Genomic DNA, 18,837 nt, shown 5'->3' with positions numbered 1-18,837 from the left:
TTTTTAATCAGGCTTTTAACTCATATTGTTAAGCTTTTATTATGTTTTCATCCTTTTAGTCCTATTTTATGTTCTTATTCTTCACCTTTTAACTCCAGTGTTTTGTTTTGATCTTGTTAATTCTATTTTATGCTCTTAATCTTCAGTTTTTAACTCCAGTGTTATGTTTTATCTTTTAGTCCTATTTTATGGTCTTAGTCTTTAGCTTCTAACTCCAGTGTTTCCTCAGGGGGGTCCTCCACACTGGGGGCTGTTCGGGTATGCTGAGGGGGTGCCATCCTTGGGTCCCTTCGACACGGCCGGCTGGGGGGTTCCTCCCTTTAATGTGGGGGTCCGCCCGTCTAACGGAGTCGGAGGGCCCGGGTGCTGGTCCTCCGATGGCACGGCCTGCAGCTCCTCCCAGTGTGGACGGCCCCAAAGGTGGCGTTTCCTTGTTCCTCAGTACCGTGCCATGTCTCCCTACTGTGGGTGATTGTGTGCTTGCGTGTGTGTGTGTGTGTGTGGGTGGATGGGTGTGTGTGTGTGTGTGTGTGGGTGGATGGGTGTGTGTGTGTGTGTGTGGGTCTAGTATGGAGGCTGGGAAGGAGGGGCTTTCTTTTTTCTTCATTGTTTTCCTTTTTAATTGTGGTAATTGTTTTCATTCTGGAAAGCACTTTGTGTTGCATCGCCTTGCAGGAAAAGTGCTCTACAAATAAAGTTGATTTGATTTGATTTGATCTTCTGTTTCTTTTTTCCTGACTAGTTTTTTCTCCTGCTTGTCTTTTTCAGCAGCGTTTTCACGCTACTGGTGCAGGAGTACTTCAGTTTCATTGTACTTTGTATTTTGTTGACCTTTTTGCTGTTCTGGTGTGCTTTTTGTATGAAACTTGGCAAACTCTGTTGTGTCTTTTCTGCATGGTGGCTTCCAAACTCAACTGAAGTGACAAAACAATCCGGCCGCTATGGACCCCGCACATGTTGCTCCTTAGTGTTTGATCAACAGCCCAGCACTTATTCTTTGGACTCTGCCAAGATTGTTTTTATGAAGAGGTTTCCCAACCCACTAGCGCACCTCGCACTCCTATTTTTGTCAGGAAAAGATCACCAAAAGCGCTGCTGAAAAAGTCATGCAGGAGAAAAAAAACAAACTAAAAGCTCTGCCGTGAAAAAAATAATCTCTTCTACGTATGAGGGGTGTTATAACATTAGTGCTAACAGTACAAAGTACACAGAAGTGTTAGCATTAGTTGTGAATTGTAGATGACTCGGGAGAAACCACGGGCAGCGTTTTAGTGCCGCTGATGTCACATCACAAAAACAATTGACAACTTTTACTACCTAATACTAAGTCTAATACTTGAGATGGATGCACGGTAATGGTAATGGTAATGGTAATGGTAATGGTTTCATTTCATTTGAACATGCATCAGATTCCAATTGAGTGCATCCCATAATCAGTTCCCAGTTCCACATGTCCAAAAGGAGTAGGAAGAAGCAAAGCTTATTAAATCCTACCCCTCCATCTGGTACTTTTACAATCACTAACTCTTACATTTGTTCACTTCCTGCTTTCCTAATATAGTTTGTTTTTTTGTTTTTTTTTTAAATTATAAAATGTATTATACATTATTATAAAAATATTAATATTTAAAAATAAAAAAAATAATTTTTTTGTCCCATACGGAAGTACTCTGTGATATGATCATCCAATGCCATAATGTGTACCATAGTGCGTGTCAATATAGTGATATATATAGCACATCATGACTGGTTCAAGACTCTTCATCCTTGGATTTAGCAAACATCAACTGCTTGTATTGTTTCTTGAATTGGCTCATCGTTGTGCATTGTTTGATTCCCTTACTCAATCCATTCCATAGTTTGATTCCACATACTGAAATGCTATGGCTAGCATAACGTAGTCCTAGCATAGAAGTGTTTCAAATGTACTTCTTCCCTGAGATCATATTTCTCCTCTCTTGTAGAGAAGTATTGGATGACATTTTTAGCTCATTGCTTATTTTTAGCCTTATGCATTATTTTAGCTGTTTGAAGATGAACTATATCAGCAAGTTGAAGTATTTGTCATTTTTAGAAATAAGAAGTTAGTATGTTCTCTGTAGGCGGCATTATGAATTATCCTGACTGGCCTTTTTTGCAGTACATTTAGCCAGTGAAGATTGCTTTTATAGTTATTAGCCCATATTTCCACACAATAAGTAAGATACGGTAGAACCAGAGAGCAGTAAATAAACGAACCAAGGAGTACAAAATGTTTGATGCTTGGAGTTTATTGCAGTGGCTGTAAGTGTGTGTTTGTTCTCATCGGTAGACAAACTGAGCGGCCGCTCCCGTTGACTCTCGGAGAAGCAAACAATCACATTGCGATCTGACACGCCACAGAACTGCTAGCATAACACGGGCCGTCGTTCCAGGGGCCCCAGGCTGCACAAAGACAGACACGGCATTCAGCGTCCTGCTGAGGCGGACGTCCGGCGACATGTTTGGTTGAACTTACTGCCAGAGTTCATCCACACGCAGTCCTCTTCGCGGTGACGGTTGTCGGGCTGAAATTCACGCCATGGAGCAAACATCACGGGTCCGCTTCCATCCACCCAGTAGAAAGCACCATCCTGAAACAGAAGCTCGTTGTGATCCGGTCGTCTGCTCATCATCGTCATCATCATCAGTCTACTGGCTGCTTACCCTTCCTCTTACAGCGCCGATCCAGTAGTGGAGTCGCCACGGGAACACCCGCATCATCATACACAGCAGCTTCTTGTGCTCCTCCTCATTTCGCACTTTGACCACTTGGCCTTGTAGACCATCACACTCCATCTGATTGGCGGACAATCAAGACGTTTACATCGAGGAGGTGTTTGTCGCTACCCATGTGTTTCACCTGCGCGCCTTGGAAATCCCTTTCCATGGTTAATATCTTGACGCAGCTTCGTTCATTGAGGCGGTAAAAGCCACACTCCCCATCGCCGCATTGCTCCAGCTGGATGTCGGCACACATCCTCCTCACGCCCTCCGTGTCATCTGCCACACACAAACACCGTCACTCTTTGGCTGCCGCTCGCCGCTCGCCACTCGCCATTGCTGACATTGTTCTTTTACAAGCAAAGGCCGGCGCCCCCATCAGCGCCCCCATCAGGAGGACCGTTGTCACAGCAGAAGGCATGGCTCAGGGTGACTGACCTGGGAACAGCGCAAGGTTCAATTGTCTCCGTCAACATCTGCCATCTTTCCTTCTACTCACCGGAGATGTGTCCTTTTCAATCTAGCGCCTCCGTCTTCAGCCTCACCTGGACATCTCGGCTCTTAAGTAGTTTCCACGCCGCCTGTGGGCCAACCGTTACCTTTGAAGATTGGTCACATTAACATGGCAGCACCTTTCTCTTCTTTGTTCAAATACCTGTTAGCATGTGGGTTGTCTACCTGCTGGAGACAAGTTGTCACGAGCCAGGACAAATAACGTTGCTTACCTGCGGCCATCCGGTGCGTGCTATTGCATTGCTTATCCAATCAGTAAACAGCACTCAATGCGGATGCTCGGCATCAAACTGGGAAGGTTGGCTTACATTTAGAGGTGAAAACAACATGAGAACCAGAGAGCGAGCTATGCATCAATATCAGCACGAGGAAGTCTGGCAACCGCTGACGAGCTGCCTCAGTTTTTGTCCAACACAGGAAGCTACAGGTGGCGACCGCATTCACAACGTGCATGCTAACGTAGCAGGAATGATGGCTCACTGCTACAAAGGTGGCGTTTGGCCACGCTGCTATACGGTCTGAATAATGGTGCCTCGTGTTGCTGCTTCACCAACAGAATGAGGACAGTGGTTAATTCAATTCAGATGTCAATCAAATAGTAAACAAGATTGTACCCTAGCAAGGACAAAGGCCGCTGCTGCCAGCCCTGCCCTCCAGGGGTCCCTTGTTTACCTTTCAGGGAGTTGGCAGCCCAATTGGGGTACGTTTGATTCATCGTGTGGTTGGAACTGAGACGATGTTTAGGAACGCTGGAATACACATTGTTGCACCCCTCGGACACGCAACGCCTGCTCAGCTGCCATTATGTCACGTTAATCCCTCCCCCAGCGCTACGTGGCCAAGATGGCCACTCTTGAGGTTGGCAAGCGTCCAGCACCGCACGCCCCATTTGGCCATGGTGATGCTAAGCTAACAAATGCTCATGAAGGAGCGGTGGTTCTGATGCTGGATGCACGTGAAACAGAGACAAATGATCTGATGCTTGACGTTTATTGCGGTTTATTGGCTGCTTGTGCTCACGAGGAGCCAAAACTGGGCGGCTGCTCTCGGTCGCCATCGGACAATCAATCACATCGCCATCTGGCACGCCACAGAAGCCATCGCACTACACGGGATGTCGTTCCATGGACCCCAGCCTGGACAAAGACAGGAGACCACGTTCAGCGTCATGCTGAGACGGACGTTAAGATGGAGATGTGTCGTCCAACTTACTGCCAGAGTTCATCCACACGCAGTTCTCGCCGTTGTTATAGTTGTCGGGTTGACCGCTACGCCATGGAGCAAACGTCACGGCTCCACTCCCATCAGCCCAGGAGAAGCCACCATCCTGAAACAAAGGCAACCACTTTGATCTCCTCATCCGCTCGTCATCATCATCGCCATCATCCGTGTTGGCCGCTTACGTCTCCTCTCACAGCGCTGACCCAGTAGTGGAGTCGCCGCCGGTACAGCCGGTACATCATACACAGCAGCTTGTTGTGCTCCTCCTCGTTTTGCACCTTCACCACATCTCCACGGTAAATTTGGCACAACATCTGATGGGTGGACAACAAAGACGTTGAGAACGTTCATTGCTGCAGATTCTGTTAGCTGATGTTTTACCTCCGCGTTGGCGAAATCCTTCTCTATGGTCAGTACTTTGACACAGCTGTTTTCGTTGAGGCGGTACACCCCGCACATGGTATCACTGGAGCACTCCTCCAGCTCCATGTTGGCGCACATCGTATTCACCCCATCCAGGTCGTCTGGACACACAAACGCCGTCACAAACACGTTTGGTCTGACGCTCACCAGAGTCAGTATTGCTGACGCTTTGCTGATTACAAGATTGAGCAAAGGCCGACGCGACCATCAGCGCCCCCATCAGGAGGACGGATGTCACAGCAGAAGGCATGGCTCGGGATGACTCGGACCTGGGAACAGCACAACGCTCATTTTTCTGCATCAACCTCTGCCATCTTACTCTTCTACTCACCGGAGATGTCGATTTCAGTCTGGCTCCGCCGTCTTCAGCCTCGGCTCAAGTCCTCAGCTCTTAAGTACTTTGAGTGGCGCCTGCAGGCCAACCGTTACATTTGATCATTGGTCACATTAGCATGGCAGCTCCTTTTTTCATCTTTGTTAAATTTGATCAGGCAAATAACGTTAACGTCTCATCTGTCAACCTGGGAGAGTCAAGGACTCAGGACTCCGTTTGAGGCCAGGGAAAGAACGTAGCTTACCTGCGGACATCTGGTGTGGCCTATCACATTGCTTATTCAATCCATATATAGCACTGGAGACCTGGGTTCGATTCCACCCTCGGCCATCTGGAGCTTGGAGCTTGCATGTTCTCCCCGTGCATGCGTGGCTTTTCTCCGGGTACTCCGGTTTCCTCCCACATTCCAAAAACATGCTAGGTTAATTGGCTAACTCCAAATTGATTCGGTTGAGCTGGTTTCATAATTATACCTTTTGAGTGTTAAGTTGGTGTGTGATGAGTTTAGTGTTCTTTGTAAGAACACATTCCAAAAACATGCTAGGTTAATTGGCCACTCCAAATTGTCCGTAGGTATGAATGTGAGTGTGAATGGTTGTTTGTCTATATGTGCCCTGTGATTGGCTGGCCACCAGTCCAGGGTGGACCCCGCCTCTCTATCTTGCCCCAAGACAGCTGGGATAGGCTCCAGCACCCCCGCCACCCTCGTGAGGATAAGCAGTAGAAAATGGATGGATGGATGTCTCCACTCAGCTTCAAATTGGTTAGCATAGCATAGCATAGCATAGCATAGCATAGGTCTTAAAAAAACAAAAACAGAACAAAGAGAGGACAAAAATCATATCAAATATATAAAAATTGTGTTTTCAACACAAAATGAGTGCAATAATAAAACCACTGACATTAATATGAATTAAAGACCAAAAGCTGTGGTTGTGTTAACGATCAACCATCGTTTGGATAGACTGAAACTGACTCAGTGTGCCAATGTGCTGACTCAGCTCGCCGCTGTGTCTACCGGAGTAAGGCAAGCCGGACTGGATCAGGACCAGAACTGCAACGGATTCAGTGTGAGCCCGGTATTATGCAATTACCCGGGTGGAAGGAAAAGTAGTTTATCATTTAGACAACAGCTCAATCGTTGAGTTTCCACCGTGTTCCTGTTACTGCTGACCTCCAATGACTACAGTATTTGAAGTATTATAAGTACTGCTACTTGGACTTGAGAGCCAATATTTGGGCATAAAGATCTAGTATCAGAGGTGTTGATAATACTTTATTGATCTGCACATCAGGAGCTGCCACTCTGCCTCAATTTATGAGCTGGCAAGCTGGAGTTAGCATTAGCTTCTGGTCTTCTGGTAAGGACGAATTTGCACAAATTGAGATGCGGCTACGAAGCTACGCTAACTATTGCTTGTGAAAAATGAGTGGTTTTGATGTTGGATGCGCCATCTCTGTGTGGGGTTTGCATGTTCTCCCCGTGCATGCGTGGCTTTTCTCCGGGTACTCCGGTTTCCTCCCACATTCCAAAAACATGCTAGGTTAATTAGCCACTCCAAATTGTCCATAGGTATGAATGTGAGTGTGAATGGTTGTTTGTCTATATGTGCCCTGGGATTGGCTGGCCACCAGTCCAGGGTGGACCCCGCCTCTCTATCTTGCCCCAAGACAGCTGGGATAGGCTCCAGCACGGCCGCCACCCTGGTGAGGATAAGCGGTAGAAAATGAATGAATGGACGCACGTTAAAGAAATGAAACCACAAGCAGGAAGAAAGGATGAGATGGAGTTTATTGGCGGTAAAGACATGTTGGTGCTCCAGGAGGCCAACAATCACATCGTCATCTGACACACCACAGAATTCATGGTACTACACGCGCCGTCGTTCCAAGCCACCCAAGCTGGACCAAGACAGGAGATGACGGTCAGGGTTTGAATCAACCGGCCGGCCGGCCAAACGTGTCGTCCAACTTACTGCCAGAGTTCATCCACACGCAGATCTCTCGGTTGAAGTTGTTGGGCTGACCTTCTCTCCATGGGGCAAACTCCACTGGTCCACTTCCATCAAACCAGTGGAAACCATCATCCTGAAGCAAAGGCAACCATTTTCATCCCTTCATCCACTCATCATCATCATCCGTGTTTGGCCGCTTACGTCTCCTCTCACAGCGCTGATCCAGTAGTGGAGTCGAAATGGGAAGAGCTGTAACATCATACACAGCAGCTTCTTGTGCTCCTCCTCATTTTGCACTTTGACCAAAGCTCCGTTGAAAATTCGACACGTTTGCTGAGAGGTGGACAATGAAGACGTTTAGAACCAGAAGACGTTTAATGCTGCTGCTGTTGTTTGCTGATGTTTCACCTGCGCGTTGGTGAAGTCCCTTTCCATGGTTAATAATTTGACACAGCTGTTTTCATTCAGGCGGTACACTCCACACACTTCACTTTCACATTCTTCCAGCTCCATGTTGGTACACATAGTATTCAACATGTCCGTGTCATCTGTCACACACAAACACTGTCAGTTCTCGTCTGCCGCGCGTCACAGTCACCATTGCTGACGTTCTTCTTATTACAAAGTTGAGCAAAAGCCGACGTGACCGTCAGCGCCCCCATCAGGAGGACGGATGTCACAGCAGAAGGCATGGCTCGGGATGACTCGGACCTGGGAACAGCACAACGCTCATTTTTCTGCATCAACCTCTGCCATCTTTCTCCTCTACTCACCGCAGATGCGTGGTTTTTCAGGCGGCTTCACCGTCTTCAGCCTCAGCTCAAGTCTTGGGTTCTTAAAGACTTTGGATGGTGCCTGCAGGCCAACCGTTGCATTTTCACGTTGGTCACATTCCAATTCTTTGGTAAATTTGATCATGCAAATAGCGCTAACGTCTGTTAGCGTCTGATTTGTCTGCCTGGTGACAATGATTCAGTTCTAAATAACGTAGCTGACCCTCGACCATCAGGTGTGCTGCAGGTAGGTTTCATTTAGAGGTGAAAACAACATGAAAACCAGAGCAATGGCTACGGGCGAAAACAAGCAATTGTGAATCCGTGAGAAGAAGAATCGGGATTCAGCGCCAGGAACTCTGTCAACCACGGCCAAGCCGTTGGCCGGTCTCAGTTGGTATACCATGAGTGTACCCGTACAGTATCACATACTACAGTATTCGTTGGCCCTGTACCCTAGAAAGCACCCATGAATGATACGGGAAAAGGCCCAAATGATACCGTGTCAAAGCCCGGGGCAGTGATACTGATCAAATCTAGAGTTTAACCATGTCCAGTATCAGCCCCCGTAGCTGTCCACTCAGAGCGCGCTGCTCTGGTATCGTGCCCGTGAAACAACCAATCAGAGAACAGCACACCAGTGCTTAGTGCCTGGTGCTTCTCCAGTCACCAAAAAACCCAAACGTGATTCATGGAACTTTAATTGTCACACATTGATAAGATAAGACTGTTAATAAAATATTTGTGTTGAAATGTTTTTGCAATTGTTGTGTTTACACTTTTAGATATAATACATGTAATAAAATGAACGTTTTCTGGAAACAAAATGCTATATTGATGAAATAGTACGTGATAACAAGATCATCACATGGTTTGTCTGGTATCAGGCCAGGTATCAGGCCCGGTATCAGGCCAGGTATCAGGCCCGCGCGTGCCCCGACATTTGGGGGCATGATACCTGGCCTGATACCAGACAAACCATGTGATAACCTATAAGTACGCACCTTTCCTGTGGGCGTGTCCTGCCGTCCCATATCCATTCCTGTCATTTCACAATTACCTGGAATATTTTCCCTGCTCTTATCTTCTCCTTTTTTCTCCTGTTTTCCAGCCTACCATCATAGACGTACTTGGACCAGAGGTTCTTCACCTTGTTGCAAGCATCCACAATCCACCTGCATTTGCTGGAGTAACTCGGCTGGCGCTGCCTCGGCGTTCGCCATCTGCCATCCATCGCTCTCACGGCGTTAACGGCCGGTTTACACCAAAGTCCAGCTTTGGCTAATCCTCCTGGAAGAATGGCGCGCTCCGAATTCCTTGGCTTCACTTGGTTCTTCCCAGCAGCCGACAGATGGGCGCAACGGTGGTTTCAGCCCGAAGGCGTGGCGGATGATCAGCATACATACTGTACGTATTACACATTGTTCTCTGATTGGCTCATGGCTGCCAGCGTACGTATTACATCCTGGCGTCAGCAGGAAATGGTCTTGGACAGTCAATCAAGCCAAAGAAGCACAACAACATTTTGTATGGTATGGATGGATGGATGTACGTATGTAGGTATGTACGTATGTAGGTATGTACGTATGGTATGTATGTAGGTATGGTATGGATGGATGTATGTACGTATGTAGGTATGTAGGTATGGTATGTATGTAGGTATGGTATGGATGGATGTATGTACATATGTAGGTATGTACGTATGTAGGTATGTACGTATGGTATGTATGTAGGTATGGTATGGATGGATGTATGTACAGTGTATGGATGTACGTATGTAGGTATGGTATGTATGTAGGTATGGTATGGATGTATGTATGTACGTATGTAGGTATGTACGTATGGTATGTATGTAGGTATGGTATGGATGTATGTATGTACAGTGTATGGATGTACGTATGTAGGTATGTACATATGGTATGTATGTAGGTATGGTATGGATGTATGTATGTACAGTGTATGGATGTACGTATGTAGGTATGTACATATGGTATGTATGTAGGTATGGATGTATGTATGTACAGTGTATGTAAACATCTGCTTTCCATCACTGGCGGTGATTTCAGGTTGGTCCTTCCCCTTCCGCTGCTTCGCCAAGATGGCGACGAGTGAGGGTGGGAAGTCCAGGTCCTGACAGTACCCATCATGCCCTCAAACTGCTGAGCGTAGCCACAGAAATGCTGCTACGCTAGGCTAACAACGTTTGGGATAAAGCAGGTGGTTGGATGTTGACAATCACGGACTAAGATGGACGCTCGTTCAACGAGTCAAACCAGAAGCAGGAACAATTAGTTTGAAGCTTTAAGTTTATTGTGGTGTCTGCACAACGTTGTGCTCTCAAGTAGACCATCATCACGCCAACCATCACATCATGACCTGACACGCCACAGAATTCTTCTCGTAGCACGGGCCGTCGTTCCACAAACCCCAGACTGGACAAAGAGGGGACAACAATGGGTGTGAAGCTGGGACGCATCTCCAGCGACATCATCACACTTACTGCCAGAGTTGATCCACACGCACTTCTCTTCAGGGCTGAAGCTGTCTGGCTGGCCTGGACCCCAGGTGCCGTACACCACGGGGCCACTTCCGTCCACCCAGTAGAAGTCACCATCCTGGAAGAGTTCGGGCAACCAAGGTGAGCCTTCATCCGCTCGTCACCACCATCATCATCATCATCATCATCATCATCCATGTGGGCTGCTTACTTCTCCTCTGAGAGCTCCCACCCAGTAGTGGAGGCGCTGCGGGAACACCTTCAGCATCATACACAGCAGCCTGTCCTGCTCCTGCTGACTCAGCACCGTCACCAAATTACCGTTGGCAAGCTCACACTCCCTCTGATAGGCCGACATTGAAGAGCGTTAAAAGAGGAAGGCGTCCATGGCCGCCCATCGTGTTTGCCGACGTTTCACCTGCGCGTTTGGGAAAGTCCTTTGCATGGTTAACACTTTGACACAGCTGTATTCGTTCAGGCGGTAAAAGCCACACGACTCGTTGCCACACGCTTGCAGCTGGACGTCCGCACACATCGCTCTCACCCCCGCATGGTCGTCTGCGACACACAAGCACCGTCACTTCCTGTCTGACGCTCCTCCGGCTGAGCATTGCTGACGTTTGGCTTATTACACGTTTGAGCAAAGGCCGGCGCCACCATCAGCGCCCCCATCAGGAGGACCGTCGTCACAGCGGAAGGCATGGCTCCAGATGGATCTGACCTGGGAACAGCACAACGCTCGTTTGTCTCCGTCAACATCTGCCATCTTCTCTTCTACTCACCGGAGATGCGTCGTCTTGGATCTGCTCCTCCGTCTTCAAGATCTCAGCTCTTAAACACTTTGAGTGGCGCCTGCAGGCCCGTCGTGACGGTTGAAGGTTCATCACTTCATGGCAGGTGAACCTTCGTCTCTTTGATCACTTTGTTCAGGCAAATACCGTTAACGTCTGAATTGTCAGCTGGGTGGAGCCAAGGACTCGCTTCTCCGTTTGATGCCAGGGAAAATAACGGCGCTTACCGGGCCAACTGGTGTATCCTGTTGCATTGCTTATTCAATCCATAAATCATAAATCAACAACTCTATCGCTCCGCTTGGTGTCAAACTGATGAGGATGGGTTTGTCCTGTGCAGACGCCACTTCCAGGTGAAAACCACATGAAAACCACATGAAAACCACAACGCCAGTCCTGGGAACAACAAGCTGCTGGGAATCTGTGACGACAAGATTCAGGATTCAGGACGAGGAACTTTGTCAACTAATGACAACACTTTGGCTGTCTCAGTTGGAATACCGCATTGTAAGGCGCACCTTCAATCAATGACATATTTTAAACCTTTTTCCATATATAAGGCGCACCGCATTATAAGGCGCACCTTCAATGAATGACATATTTTCAAACTTTTTCCATTTATAAGGCGCACCTTCAATGAATGACATATTTTAAAACTTTTTCCATTTATAAGGCGCACCTTCGATGAATGACATATTTTAAAAGTTTTTCCATATATAAGGCGCACCTTCAATGAATGACATATTTTAAAAGTTTTTCCATTTATAAGGCGCACCTTCAATGAATGACATATTTTAAAAGTTTTTCCATTTATAAGGCGCACCTTCAATGAATGACATATTTTAAAAGTTTTTCCATATATAAGGCGCACCTTCAATAAATGACATATTTTAAAAGTTTTTCCATATATAAGGCGCACCTTCAATGAATGACATTTTCAAACTTTTTCCATATATAAGGTGCACTGCATTATAAGGCGCACCTTCAATGAATTACATATTTTAAAACTTTTTCCATTTATAAGGCGCACCTTCAATGAATGACATATTGTACTGTTAATGTACTGTTAATTTCCTGTTAATGTACTGTTAATTTCCTGTTAATGTACTGTTAATGTACTGTTAATTTCCTGTTAATTTCCTGATAATGTACTGTTAATTTCCTGTTAATGTACTGTTAATGTACTGTTTATGTACTGTTTATGTACTGTTTATGTACTGTTAATGTACTGTTAATGTACTGTTAATACACGCTGGGTGTCCATAGAAATAGCTTGCATTCATAAAAGTATTCTAAATGCTATTTTATGTGATGGTATTAGACGTTCCAACTCCAAAGTGAAATACCCTTCAGGGATTGTCAGTTGGGTTACGTTATGGTCGTCTTCATCGTGTGCATCCAACGGTCCAACCGACACGTGGATCCTTGCGGCGCCGATAGCCTCCATGTCACTACAGGTTGCTCCTCGGCCCCTTCCGCTGCGGAGCCAAGATGGTGGCGCCACGTCTTGAGGCTGGCTCGTGTCCGGCACTGCACACCATGCACACTCACCACTTTGGCCGTTGTGAGCGCAGCATCAAACTGTGTGAACACAACAATCTGCAGACGGAGACGCGGCCGTGAAGCTAAGCTAACGAATGCTTGAGAAAGCGCGGCGGTTTAGATGTTGGATGTAAACAAATGAAACCAGAAGCCGATGCTTTTCTTTATTTAACGCCTGCTCACGTGGAGGCCAACCATCACATCGCCATCTGGCACGCCACAGAAGCCATGGCGTCACACGAGATGTCGTTCCACGGACCCCAGGCTGGACAAAGACAGGAGATGACACTCGGCGTCATGCTGACGTTAAGACAGACGCCAAGATGGAGATGTTTGCTCCAACTTACTGCCAAAGTTCATCATCACGCAATGCTCGTCGTTGTTGGATCTGTCGGGTTGACCTTCGCTCCACGGAGCAAACCTCACTGGTCCGCTGCCGTCAGACCAGTGGAAACCATCATCCTGGTGCAAAGTGATCTTCATGTACATCATCATCATCATCATCATCATCATCATCATCAGTGTGCTGGCTGCTTACCGCTCCTCTTTCAGCACCGATCCAGTAGTGGAGTCGCCGTGGGAAGAGCCGTAACATCATACACAGCAGCTTCCTGTGCTCCTCCTCGTTTTGCACTTTGACCACATCTCCTCCCAAAGCTTGACACACCATCTGAGAGGCGGACGGTGAAGACGTTTACAACCAGAAGACGTTCATTGCCGCTGCTTTTGTTAGCCGATGTTTCACCTCCGCGTTGGCGAAATCCTTTTCCATGGTTAATACTTTGACACAGCTGATGTCATTCAGACGGAAAATCCCGTCCACGTCACTTTCACATTCCTCCAGCTCCATGTTGGAACACATGGTCCTCAACTCCTCCTTGTCGTATTCCGTCTGATGCTCCCCAGAGTCAGCACTGAGGCTCTCGTTATTTCCAAGCTGAGCAAAGGCCGAGTCGACCGTCAGCGCCCCCATCAGGAGGACAATCGTCACAGCAGAAGGCATGGCTCAGGGGGGGTGGATCTGACCTGGGAACAGCACAACATTGGTTTTACCCCAACAACCTCTGCCATCTTTCCTTCTACTCACCGGAGATGTGTCCTTTTCAATCTGCCTCCACCGTCTTCAGCCTCACCTCAACATCTCCGCTCTTAAGTACTTTGAGTGACGCCTGCAGGCCATCCGTCGGATTACCACAACAACACCTTTTAGCATCTTAGCACCTTTGGTCTTCTTTGTTCACTTTGATCAGGTAAATACGGTTACCATCTGATTTGTCTAAGGACTTAGTTCTACACCCAAGCCAGCAAAACCAGATGCCGAATGACTAGATGGACCCGCACCTTCCGGATGGACGTAATGGCCGCCCTGATCTAGCCTGGACAGGATGCCCATTCCGACAACCTTTCACTCTACGTAGTTTGGCCTTCAATCAAACCTCATTTTAAGGCGGGGCGCTCAACTGCATGTTGCCAAACGGCCCTTCAAAAGCGGAATTGTCCCGTCATCCCGTATTACCGCCACATTGAAAAACTGTCAAATGTGGACTCAGTTGACTTGTGGCAGACTAAGCTAATGCTAGTCGGATGCTAGCGTGCGTGATGGCTTACCTTTACATCATTGCTCTCATTGTTTACTCTTCATCTTTGTTTACACGTTTTGCCCGAATTAGCATCTCGTTTTCCATCTTTGACTTATTTGGCTTTAAAACGAACAAGCGACAAGCGGTGGTCGCGTTTATGAGGTACGTGCTAGCTTACTTCTTTCAAGCGTCGTTATTTTCATTTGGCTTGCTTGTTATCATCACAATTAGGGATGAACAATATGGGGGGGGGGCAAAAAACGATATTGTCCAACGCTCAATTGCTGATACCGATATGTGTAACATGACATACGTGTCACGCATATTTGTTGCTTTTCATGATTGGGGGAAAATTTGTTTACAAAACGCTAGTTTTGTGTCTTAACATAAACACGGAGTGTATCTTTCAACATACTTCAAGTATGTTTAAAACCGTTCATTTGAGTCATTTGAGACAAACGAGCGCATGGTTTGTGTGGGGATCCGCTTTGTCAATAAAGTCCAATTGAAATGCCGCAGGTTTGATACCCGCAGGTTTGATACCCGCAGGTTTGATAGACTTTTTACTGGTTTATTTTGAGTGCGACACCCAGGTGCTGACCTCCTGTGCTTCTTGGTGTGAACACTAATGCACTCAAACTGCTAAGTCTGCTAAGCTAGGCTAACGAATGCTTGATGTTGACAGTCCGGGACCGGGGACGGGTGCACCTTAAACAAATGAAACCAGAAGCAGGAAGAAGTTGTGCTGCGGGACGTTTATTGCAATTCCTGGAACAAACTGAGCGACGTTGACTCGTTGACTCTCGGAGAATCCAACAATCACACGAGGACCTGACACAGCACAGAACTTTTCGCATAGCACGGGCCGTCGTTCCACGGACCCCAGCCTGGACAAAGACGGGAGACGACACTCAGCCTCATGCCGAGACAGACGTCCGTCCGTCCGTCCGGCGAGATGTTTGGTTGAACTTACTGCCAGAGTTCACCCACACGCAGTTCTCCTCGCCACGATGGTTGTCGGGCTGGCCTAAACGCCAAGGACCGTACACCACGGGTCCGCTTCCGTCCACCCAGTAGAAATCCCCGTCCTGAAACAGAGAACATCACCCATCTCCGATCTTCATCCACCATCACCATCACCATCACCTTCACGGCCGCTTGGCTGCTTACTTCTCCTCGTACGGCACCGATCCAGAAGTGGAGTCGCCGCGGGAACACCCGTAACATCATACACAGCAGCTTGTCGTGATCCTCCTTATTTTGCACTTTGACCAAATTCCCGTTGACAAGTTCACACCCCACCTGGCGGGCGGACAACCCAGACGTTGGCGACAAGCAGGCGCCCGTTTGGGCGGATTGTGTTTGCTGATGTTCACCTGCGCGCTGTGGAAATCCCTCTCCAAAGTTAAGACTTTGACGCAGCTGAACGCATTCAGGCGGTAAAACCCGCACGGCTCATTCCCGCACGCTTCCAGCTCCACGTTGGCGCACATGGCTCTCACCTCGGTGGAGTTGTCTGGACACACAAACGCCGTCACTTTTTGTCTGGGAGTCGGCGTTGCTGACATTGTTCTTTACAAGCAAAGGCCGACGCCGCCATCAGCGCCCCCATCAGGAGGACCGTCGTCACAGCAGAAGGCATGGCTCGGGGTGGATCTGACCTGGGAACAGCACAACGCTCGTTTGTCTCCGTCAACATCTGCCATCTTCTCGTCTACTCACCGGAGATGCGTCGATTTAATCTGGCTCGTCCGTCTTCAGCCTCAGCTGGAGGTCTGGGCTCTTAAGTACTTTGAGTGACGCCTGCAGGCCAACCGTTACCTTTGAAGGTTGGTCACATGACCTTGGCAGCTCATCTTGTTTCTTTGGTAAATTTGATCAGACAAATACCGTTAACGTCTGACTTAGAGGCGGAGCCAAGGACTCGCAGGCTCTTTTTAAAACCGCATATTTCCCCCTGCCCACTTGGATCCACACCAAAGCACAGTGACGCTGCTAACGCTGCTAACGCTGCTAGCGCTGCTAACGCTGCTAACGACAATGACGACAATAACGACGGTGGCGTCAGATGAGTCCTGGATCAGCCCTTCTTACTAAATCCATAAAGATGTCTCTGCTCTAATTGCTTTGGTCTGGTCTTGCCTGGTCAGACTGCATTTGGAAGTGAAACAACATAAACCAGGTTCAGCACCAAAACCAGGACCAGGACCAGCACCATTTGATCAGTCAAGCGTTGTTGGCGTTCCATTTGTTTACTTCATCCAAACAATGACTCCGTGTGAAGCCAGGGAAAATAACCAATCTTCGCTGAGGGCCAACTCCGGTCTTTAGTCAAGGACTGACCCCACTGATTTGGAAAACCTGGTCCTTGTTCACACGCGCCCACAATGTTTAGTCTAAATGCAATCAGGAAGTACGAAAACCAGTCCGTATCTGCTATGACCTCCGTTTGCCTTCATACTGGACAGAGTGATCCGTCATCATCATCATCATCATCATCATCAGCCGGAAGTACGACCGGCCTCCATGGGGTCTCCCCGTGGTCCTGAGGTGGCTGCGGACACCAGTCTTGACCTGCATGTTTTGGAGCAGGTTGGGATTGGAACCTTCGCACGCCTGTCTGTCCGTAGTGGCCGCTTGGTCTTAGCGGCATGGCGGGTTTCCAACTGGTGCGCGGCTGCTTCTTTATGCACGGCTGCGCTCCATAAGCGCCCGTCCAGGGCGACGTTCTCCCAGTCTCCAGAGGCCGTCTGGACTTCCTTCACATGGGGGCACAGAGTCATGTGACTGGCCCCTCCAAGTTGTTGGCGGGAAAGCGGTCCACGTCTTCCCGGGTCTTGTTGTCTACTTTTGGTGCTTGATGGAGGGCCTGGCTCTCGAAGGGTTAACTTTGGATGCTCCCACAAAGACATTCCCAACATTGTAGTCTCCACCGGCGCCGTCATAGGCCACTTGGCATTTGGACCTTGGGTTGGTTAAACGGGACCGGTTAGCCTTTTTCCACGTTGTCACCTATGAATGGACTTGGAATGTCGTAGTCTCATGGAGACCATGTCAGCGTTTCAGGTAAGGTTTGCACGTTCGGAATTGAACCCAGGGTGATTAGAATGTTGGCATTCAACACTCTTTGTTTTGGCAAAGCTCTTCAAATGAAACTTTGTCAACACTACTACTGCACCGTAGTACTACCAGTATATCGTAGTAGTTGCAGGACCGTGACTAAATGGTTTTGCAACTAAAGTTTGAGTACTTCCTCATCTGGCCACGCGGTCTACGCCACGGAGACCAGATGAAGGGATGCGTCCCGTATTCAATTCAATTCAACATTTTATTTGTAAGCGTTTTCAGATTACTGCAAAATGCTTTACAGTGGAAAATAAGTCAAGTCGATGTGGCCCATCCCAGGCGCACCCGGTGCGCACCAGTTAATCATGTGCTAATTAGAGGAGGCCATTCCAATGCAAGCTGTAGTGGCGTGCATCCTTTTGCTTCCTGTACGCTGCCCCCCCCCCCACCCCCCCCTCCTGTGGGTCAGCAACTTGTGTCCGTGATGGCGTTGGGAAATCTGACGCTTCCCATTGGCTCACGCCGCCAGCTGTCCCCGTATACTGGGGCCATCAGCGTTTGGTGCTCGGAGTGTTTGTGAGGCGCGCCTCCGTTGGGGTCTCCAGACCGGAGCTTCTGCTTATTGCGGGACCAAGCTGCACCTCCCGCCTTGACTGGGCACCTCAGATCCACGCCACCAATCACTGGTCACGGTTGGCAAACTCCTCCCACAACTTGTGTATGCCTGGCATTGTACATGCTAGCTGGAAATACTGCGCTTTGATTGGTTTACCGTGCGTGTCGTGTTTGCTTGGATTGGAATCTCGTTTGTGTTCATCCTTGATGGAAAAATGCAGTTCTCACAATATGTCATCACATATATATATCATATATATATCATATGTATATATATATCATATGTATATATATATCATATATCATCCGGTTGTATGAAATGTTATCAGAGAGGTTCGGGCTGCAACTTTAGCCCGTTAGCATGTTTAAACATGCAAAGAAGCAGATGAGCAAGGGAATCGAACATGATTGGAGCTTTGTTTTGGCAGAGCTCTTTGCTCGGGTGTGTGGTTTGCCTGTTTTAGTCGCTGCGCCTGCAGGGCAACCTGTTAGCATCTTAGCTAAGGAACTTGTGTGTGTTGATGGTGGAAGGTTTACCGCCAAGTGAGGAGATGCTAATCATAATCCTAATAATAATAATCCGCTCTAACGCTCCCATCTTTGTCATCGTTCTCCGTTTGATGATGTTGCCTCGCCTGACATGAATCAATATTTGTTCCAAATCATCTGGTGAGATCTTTATTTGGCGTGTTTTCTTGCCACGGGTGTCAGCTCCTTTCCAGGGGATAAACGTTCATTCCTTAGCCTGGACTAGCTGGACCAGTTAGCATGTTTACCAAACACTA

At 47.9% G+C, this 18,837-nt stretch overlaps 5 protein-coding genes across 5 annotated transcripts; all 5 read right to left on the bottom strand.

Annotated features, from left to right (window-relative positions):
- Positions 1 to 2,280: 2,280 nt before the first annotated feature.
- Positions 2,281 to 3,269, bottom strand: LOC131139125 (C-type isolectin Sp-CL4-like). The gene is made up of 6 exons (XM_058088423.1): positions 3,242 to 3,269; positions 3,100 to 3,180; positions 2,882 to 3,021; positions 2,686 to 2,817; positions 2,498 to 2,612; positions 2,281 to 2,424 (listed from the first exon to the last, which is right to left on the bottom strand). Exons 2-6 carry the CDS (start codon positions 3,161 to 3,163, stop codon positions 2,357 to 2,359), a joined length of 519 nt encoding a protein of 172 aa, XP_057944406.1. The 5' UTR covers positions 3,164 to 3,180; positions 3,242 to 3,269; the 3' UTR covers positions 2,281 to 2,356.
- Positions 3,270 to 4,251: 982 nt separating this feature from the next.
- On the bottom strand, positions 4,252 to 5,254 carry LOC131139122 (C-type isolectin Sp-CL4-like). Its single transcript, XM_058088419.1, has 6 exons — positions 5,231 to 5,254; positions 5,080 to 5,168; positions 4,858 to 5,000; positions 4,659 to 4,790; positions 4,468 to 4,582; positions 4,252 to 4,391 (listed from the first exon to the last, which is right to left on the bottom strand). Exons 2-6 carry the CDS (start codon positions 5,147 to 5,149, stop codon positions 4,324 to 4,326), a joined length of 528 nt encoding a protein of 175 aa, XP_057944402.1. The 5' UTR covers positions 5,150 to 5,168; positions 5,231 to 5,254; the 3' UTR covers positions 4,252 to 4,323.
- Positions 5,255 to 7,067: 1,813 nt separating this feature from the next.
- LOC131139841 (perlucin-like protein) lies at positions 7,068 to 7,764 on the bottom strand. Its single transcript, XM_058089767.1, has 4 exons — positions 7,597 to 7,764; positions 7,390 to 7,521; positions 7,210 to 7,321; positions 7,068 to 7,135 (listed from the first exon to the last, which is right to left on the bottom strand). The coding sequence occupies exons 1-4, from the start codon at positions 7,723 to 7,725 to the stop codon at positions 7,068 to 7,070; spliced, it is 441 nt and encodes a 146-aa protein (XP_057945750.1). The 5' UTR covers positions 7,726 to 7,764.
- A 2,488-nt stretch (positions 7,765 to 10,252) lies between these two features.
- Positions 10,253 to 11,287, bottom strand: LOC131139124 (C-type isolectin Sp-CL4-like). The gene is made up of 6 exons (XM_058088421.1): positions 11,241 to 11,287; positions 11,091 to 11,179; positions 10,877 to 11,016; positions 10,670 to 10,801; positions 10,462 to 10,576; positions 10,253 to 10,393 (listed from the first exon to the last, which is right to left on the bottom strand). The coding sequence occupies exons 2-6, from the start codon at positions 11,158 to 11,160 to the stop codon at positions 10,326 to 10,328; spliced, it is 525 nt and encodes a 174-aa protein (XP_057944404.1). The 5' UTR covers positions 11,161 to 11,179; positions 11,241 to 11,287; the 3' UTR covers positions 10,253 to 10,325.
- Positions 11,288 to 12,953: 1,666 nt separating this feature from the next.
- Positions 12,954 to 13,794, bottom strand: LOC131139840 (C-type isolectin Sp-CL4-like). The gene is made up of 4 exons (XM_058089766.1): positions 13,537 to 13,794; positions 13,330 to 13,461; positions 13,139 to 13,253; positions 12,954 to 13,056 (listed from the first exon to the last, which is right to left on the bottom strand). Exons 1-4 carry the CDS (start codon positions 13,792 to 13,794, stop codon positions 12,989 to 12,991), a joined length of 573 nt encoding a protein of 190 aa, XP_057945749.1. The 3' UTR covers positions 12,954 to 12,988.
- Positions 13,795 to 18,837: the final 5,043 nt, after the last annotated feature.

This window comes from Doryrhamphus excisus, chromosome 12 (genome assembly GCF_030265055.1).
Source record: "Doryrhamphus excisus isolate RoL2022-K1 chromosome 12, RoL_Dexc_1.0, whole genome shotgun sequence".
NCBI lineage: Eukaryota > Metazoa > Chordata > Actinopteri > Syngnathiformes > Syngnathidae > Doryrhamphus > Doryrhamphus excisus.
The sequence above is the reverse complement of the archived record's forward strand: the minus strand, read 5'-3'. Positions and strand labels throughout refer to the sequence as shown.

Coding starts and splice junctions, on each gene's coding strand:
- LOC131139125 (XM_058088423.1), bottom strand. CDS start 3,163: ATGCCTTCTGCTGTGACAACGGTCCTCCTGATGGGGGCGCTGATGGGG. Junction 3,022..3,099: donor GGGGGCGCCGGCCTTTGCTT/GTAAAAGAACAA, acceptor TGTGTGTGGCAG/ATGACACGGAGGGCGTGAGG. Junction 2,425..2,497: donor CGTGTGGATGAACTCTGGCA/GTAAGTTCAACC, acceptor GTCTTTGTGCAG/CCTGGGGCCCCTGGAACGAC.
- LOC131139122 (XM_058088419.1), bottom strand. CDS start 5,149: ATGCCTTCTGCTGTGACATCCGTCCTCCTGATGGGGGCGCTGATGGTC. Junction 5,001..5,079: donor GTCGGCCTTTGCTCAATCTT/GTAATCAGCAAA, acceptor TTGTGTGTCCAG/ACGACCTGGATGGGGTGAAT. Junction 4,791..4,857: donor AGGATTTCGCCAACGCGGAG/GTAAAACATCAG, acceptor TCCACCCATCAG/ATGTTGTGCCAAATTTACCG.
- LOC131139841 (XM_058089767.1), bottom strand. CDS start 7,725: ATGTTGAATACTATGTGTACCAACATGGAGCTGGAAGAATGTGAAAGT. Junction 7,522..7,596: donor GGGACTTCACCAACGCGCAG/GTGAAACATCAG, acceptor TCCACCTCTCAG/CAAACGTGTCGAATTTTCAA. Junction 7,322..7,389: donor TCAGCGCTGTGAGAGGAGAC/GTAAGCGGCCAA, acceptor CCTTTGCTTCAG/GATGATGGTTTCCACTGGTT.
- LOC131139124 (XM_058088421.1), bottom strand. CDS start 11,160: ATGCCTTCCGCTGTGACGACGGTCCTCCTGATGGGGGCGCTGATGGTG. Junction 10,802..10,876: donor GGACTTTCCCAAACGCGCAG/GTGAAACGTCGG, acceptor TCGGCCTATCAG/AGGGAGTGTGAGCTTGCCAA. Junction 10,394..10,461: donor CGTGTGGATCAACTCTGGCA/GTAAGTGTGATG, acceptor CTCTTTGTCCAG/TCTGGGGTTTGTGGAACGAC.
- LOC131139840 (XM_058089766.1), bottom strand. CDS start 13,794: ATGCCTTCTGCTGTGACGATTGTCCTCCTGATGGGGGCGCTGACGGTC. Junction 13,254..13,329: donor TCGGTGCTGAAAGAGGAGCG/GTAAGCAGCCAG, acceptor ACTTTGCACCAG/GATGATGGTTTCCACTGGTC. Junction 13,057..13,138: donor CGTGATGATGAACTTTGGCA/GTAAGTTGGAGC, acceptor GTCTTTGTCCAG/CCTGGGGTCCGTGGAACGAC.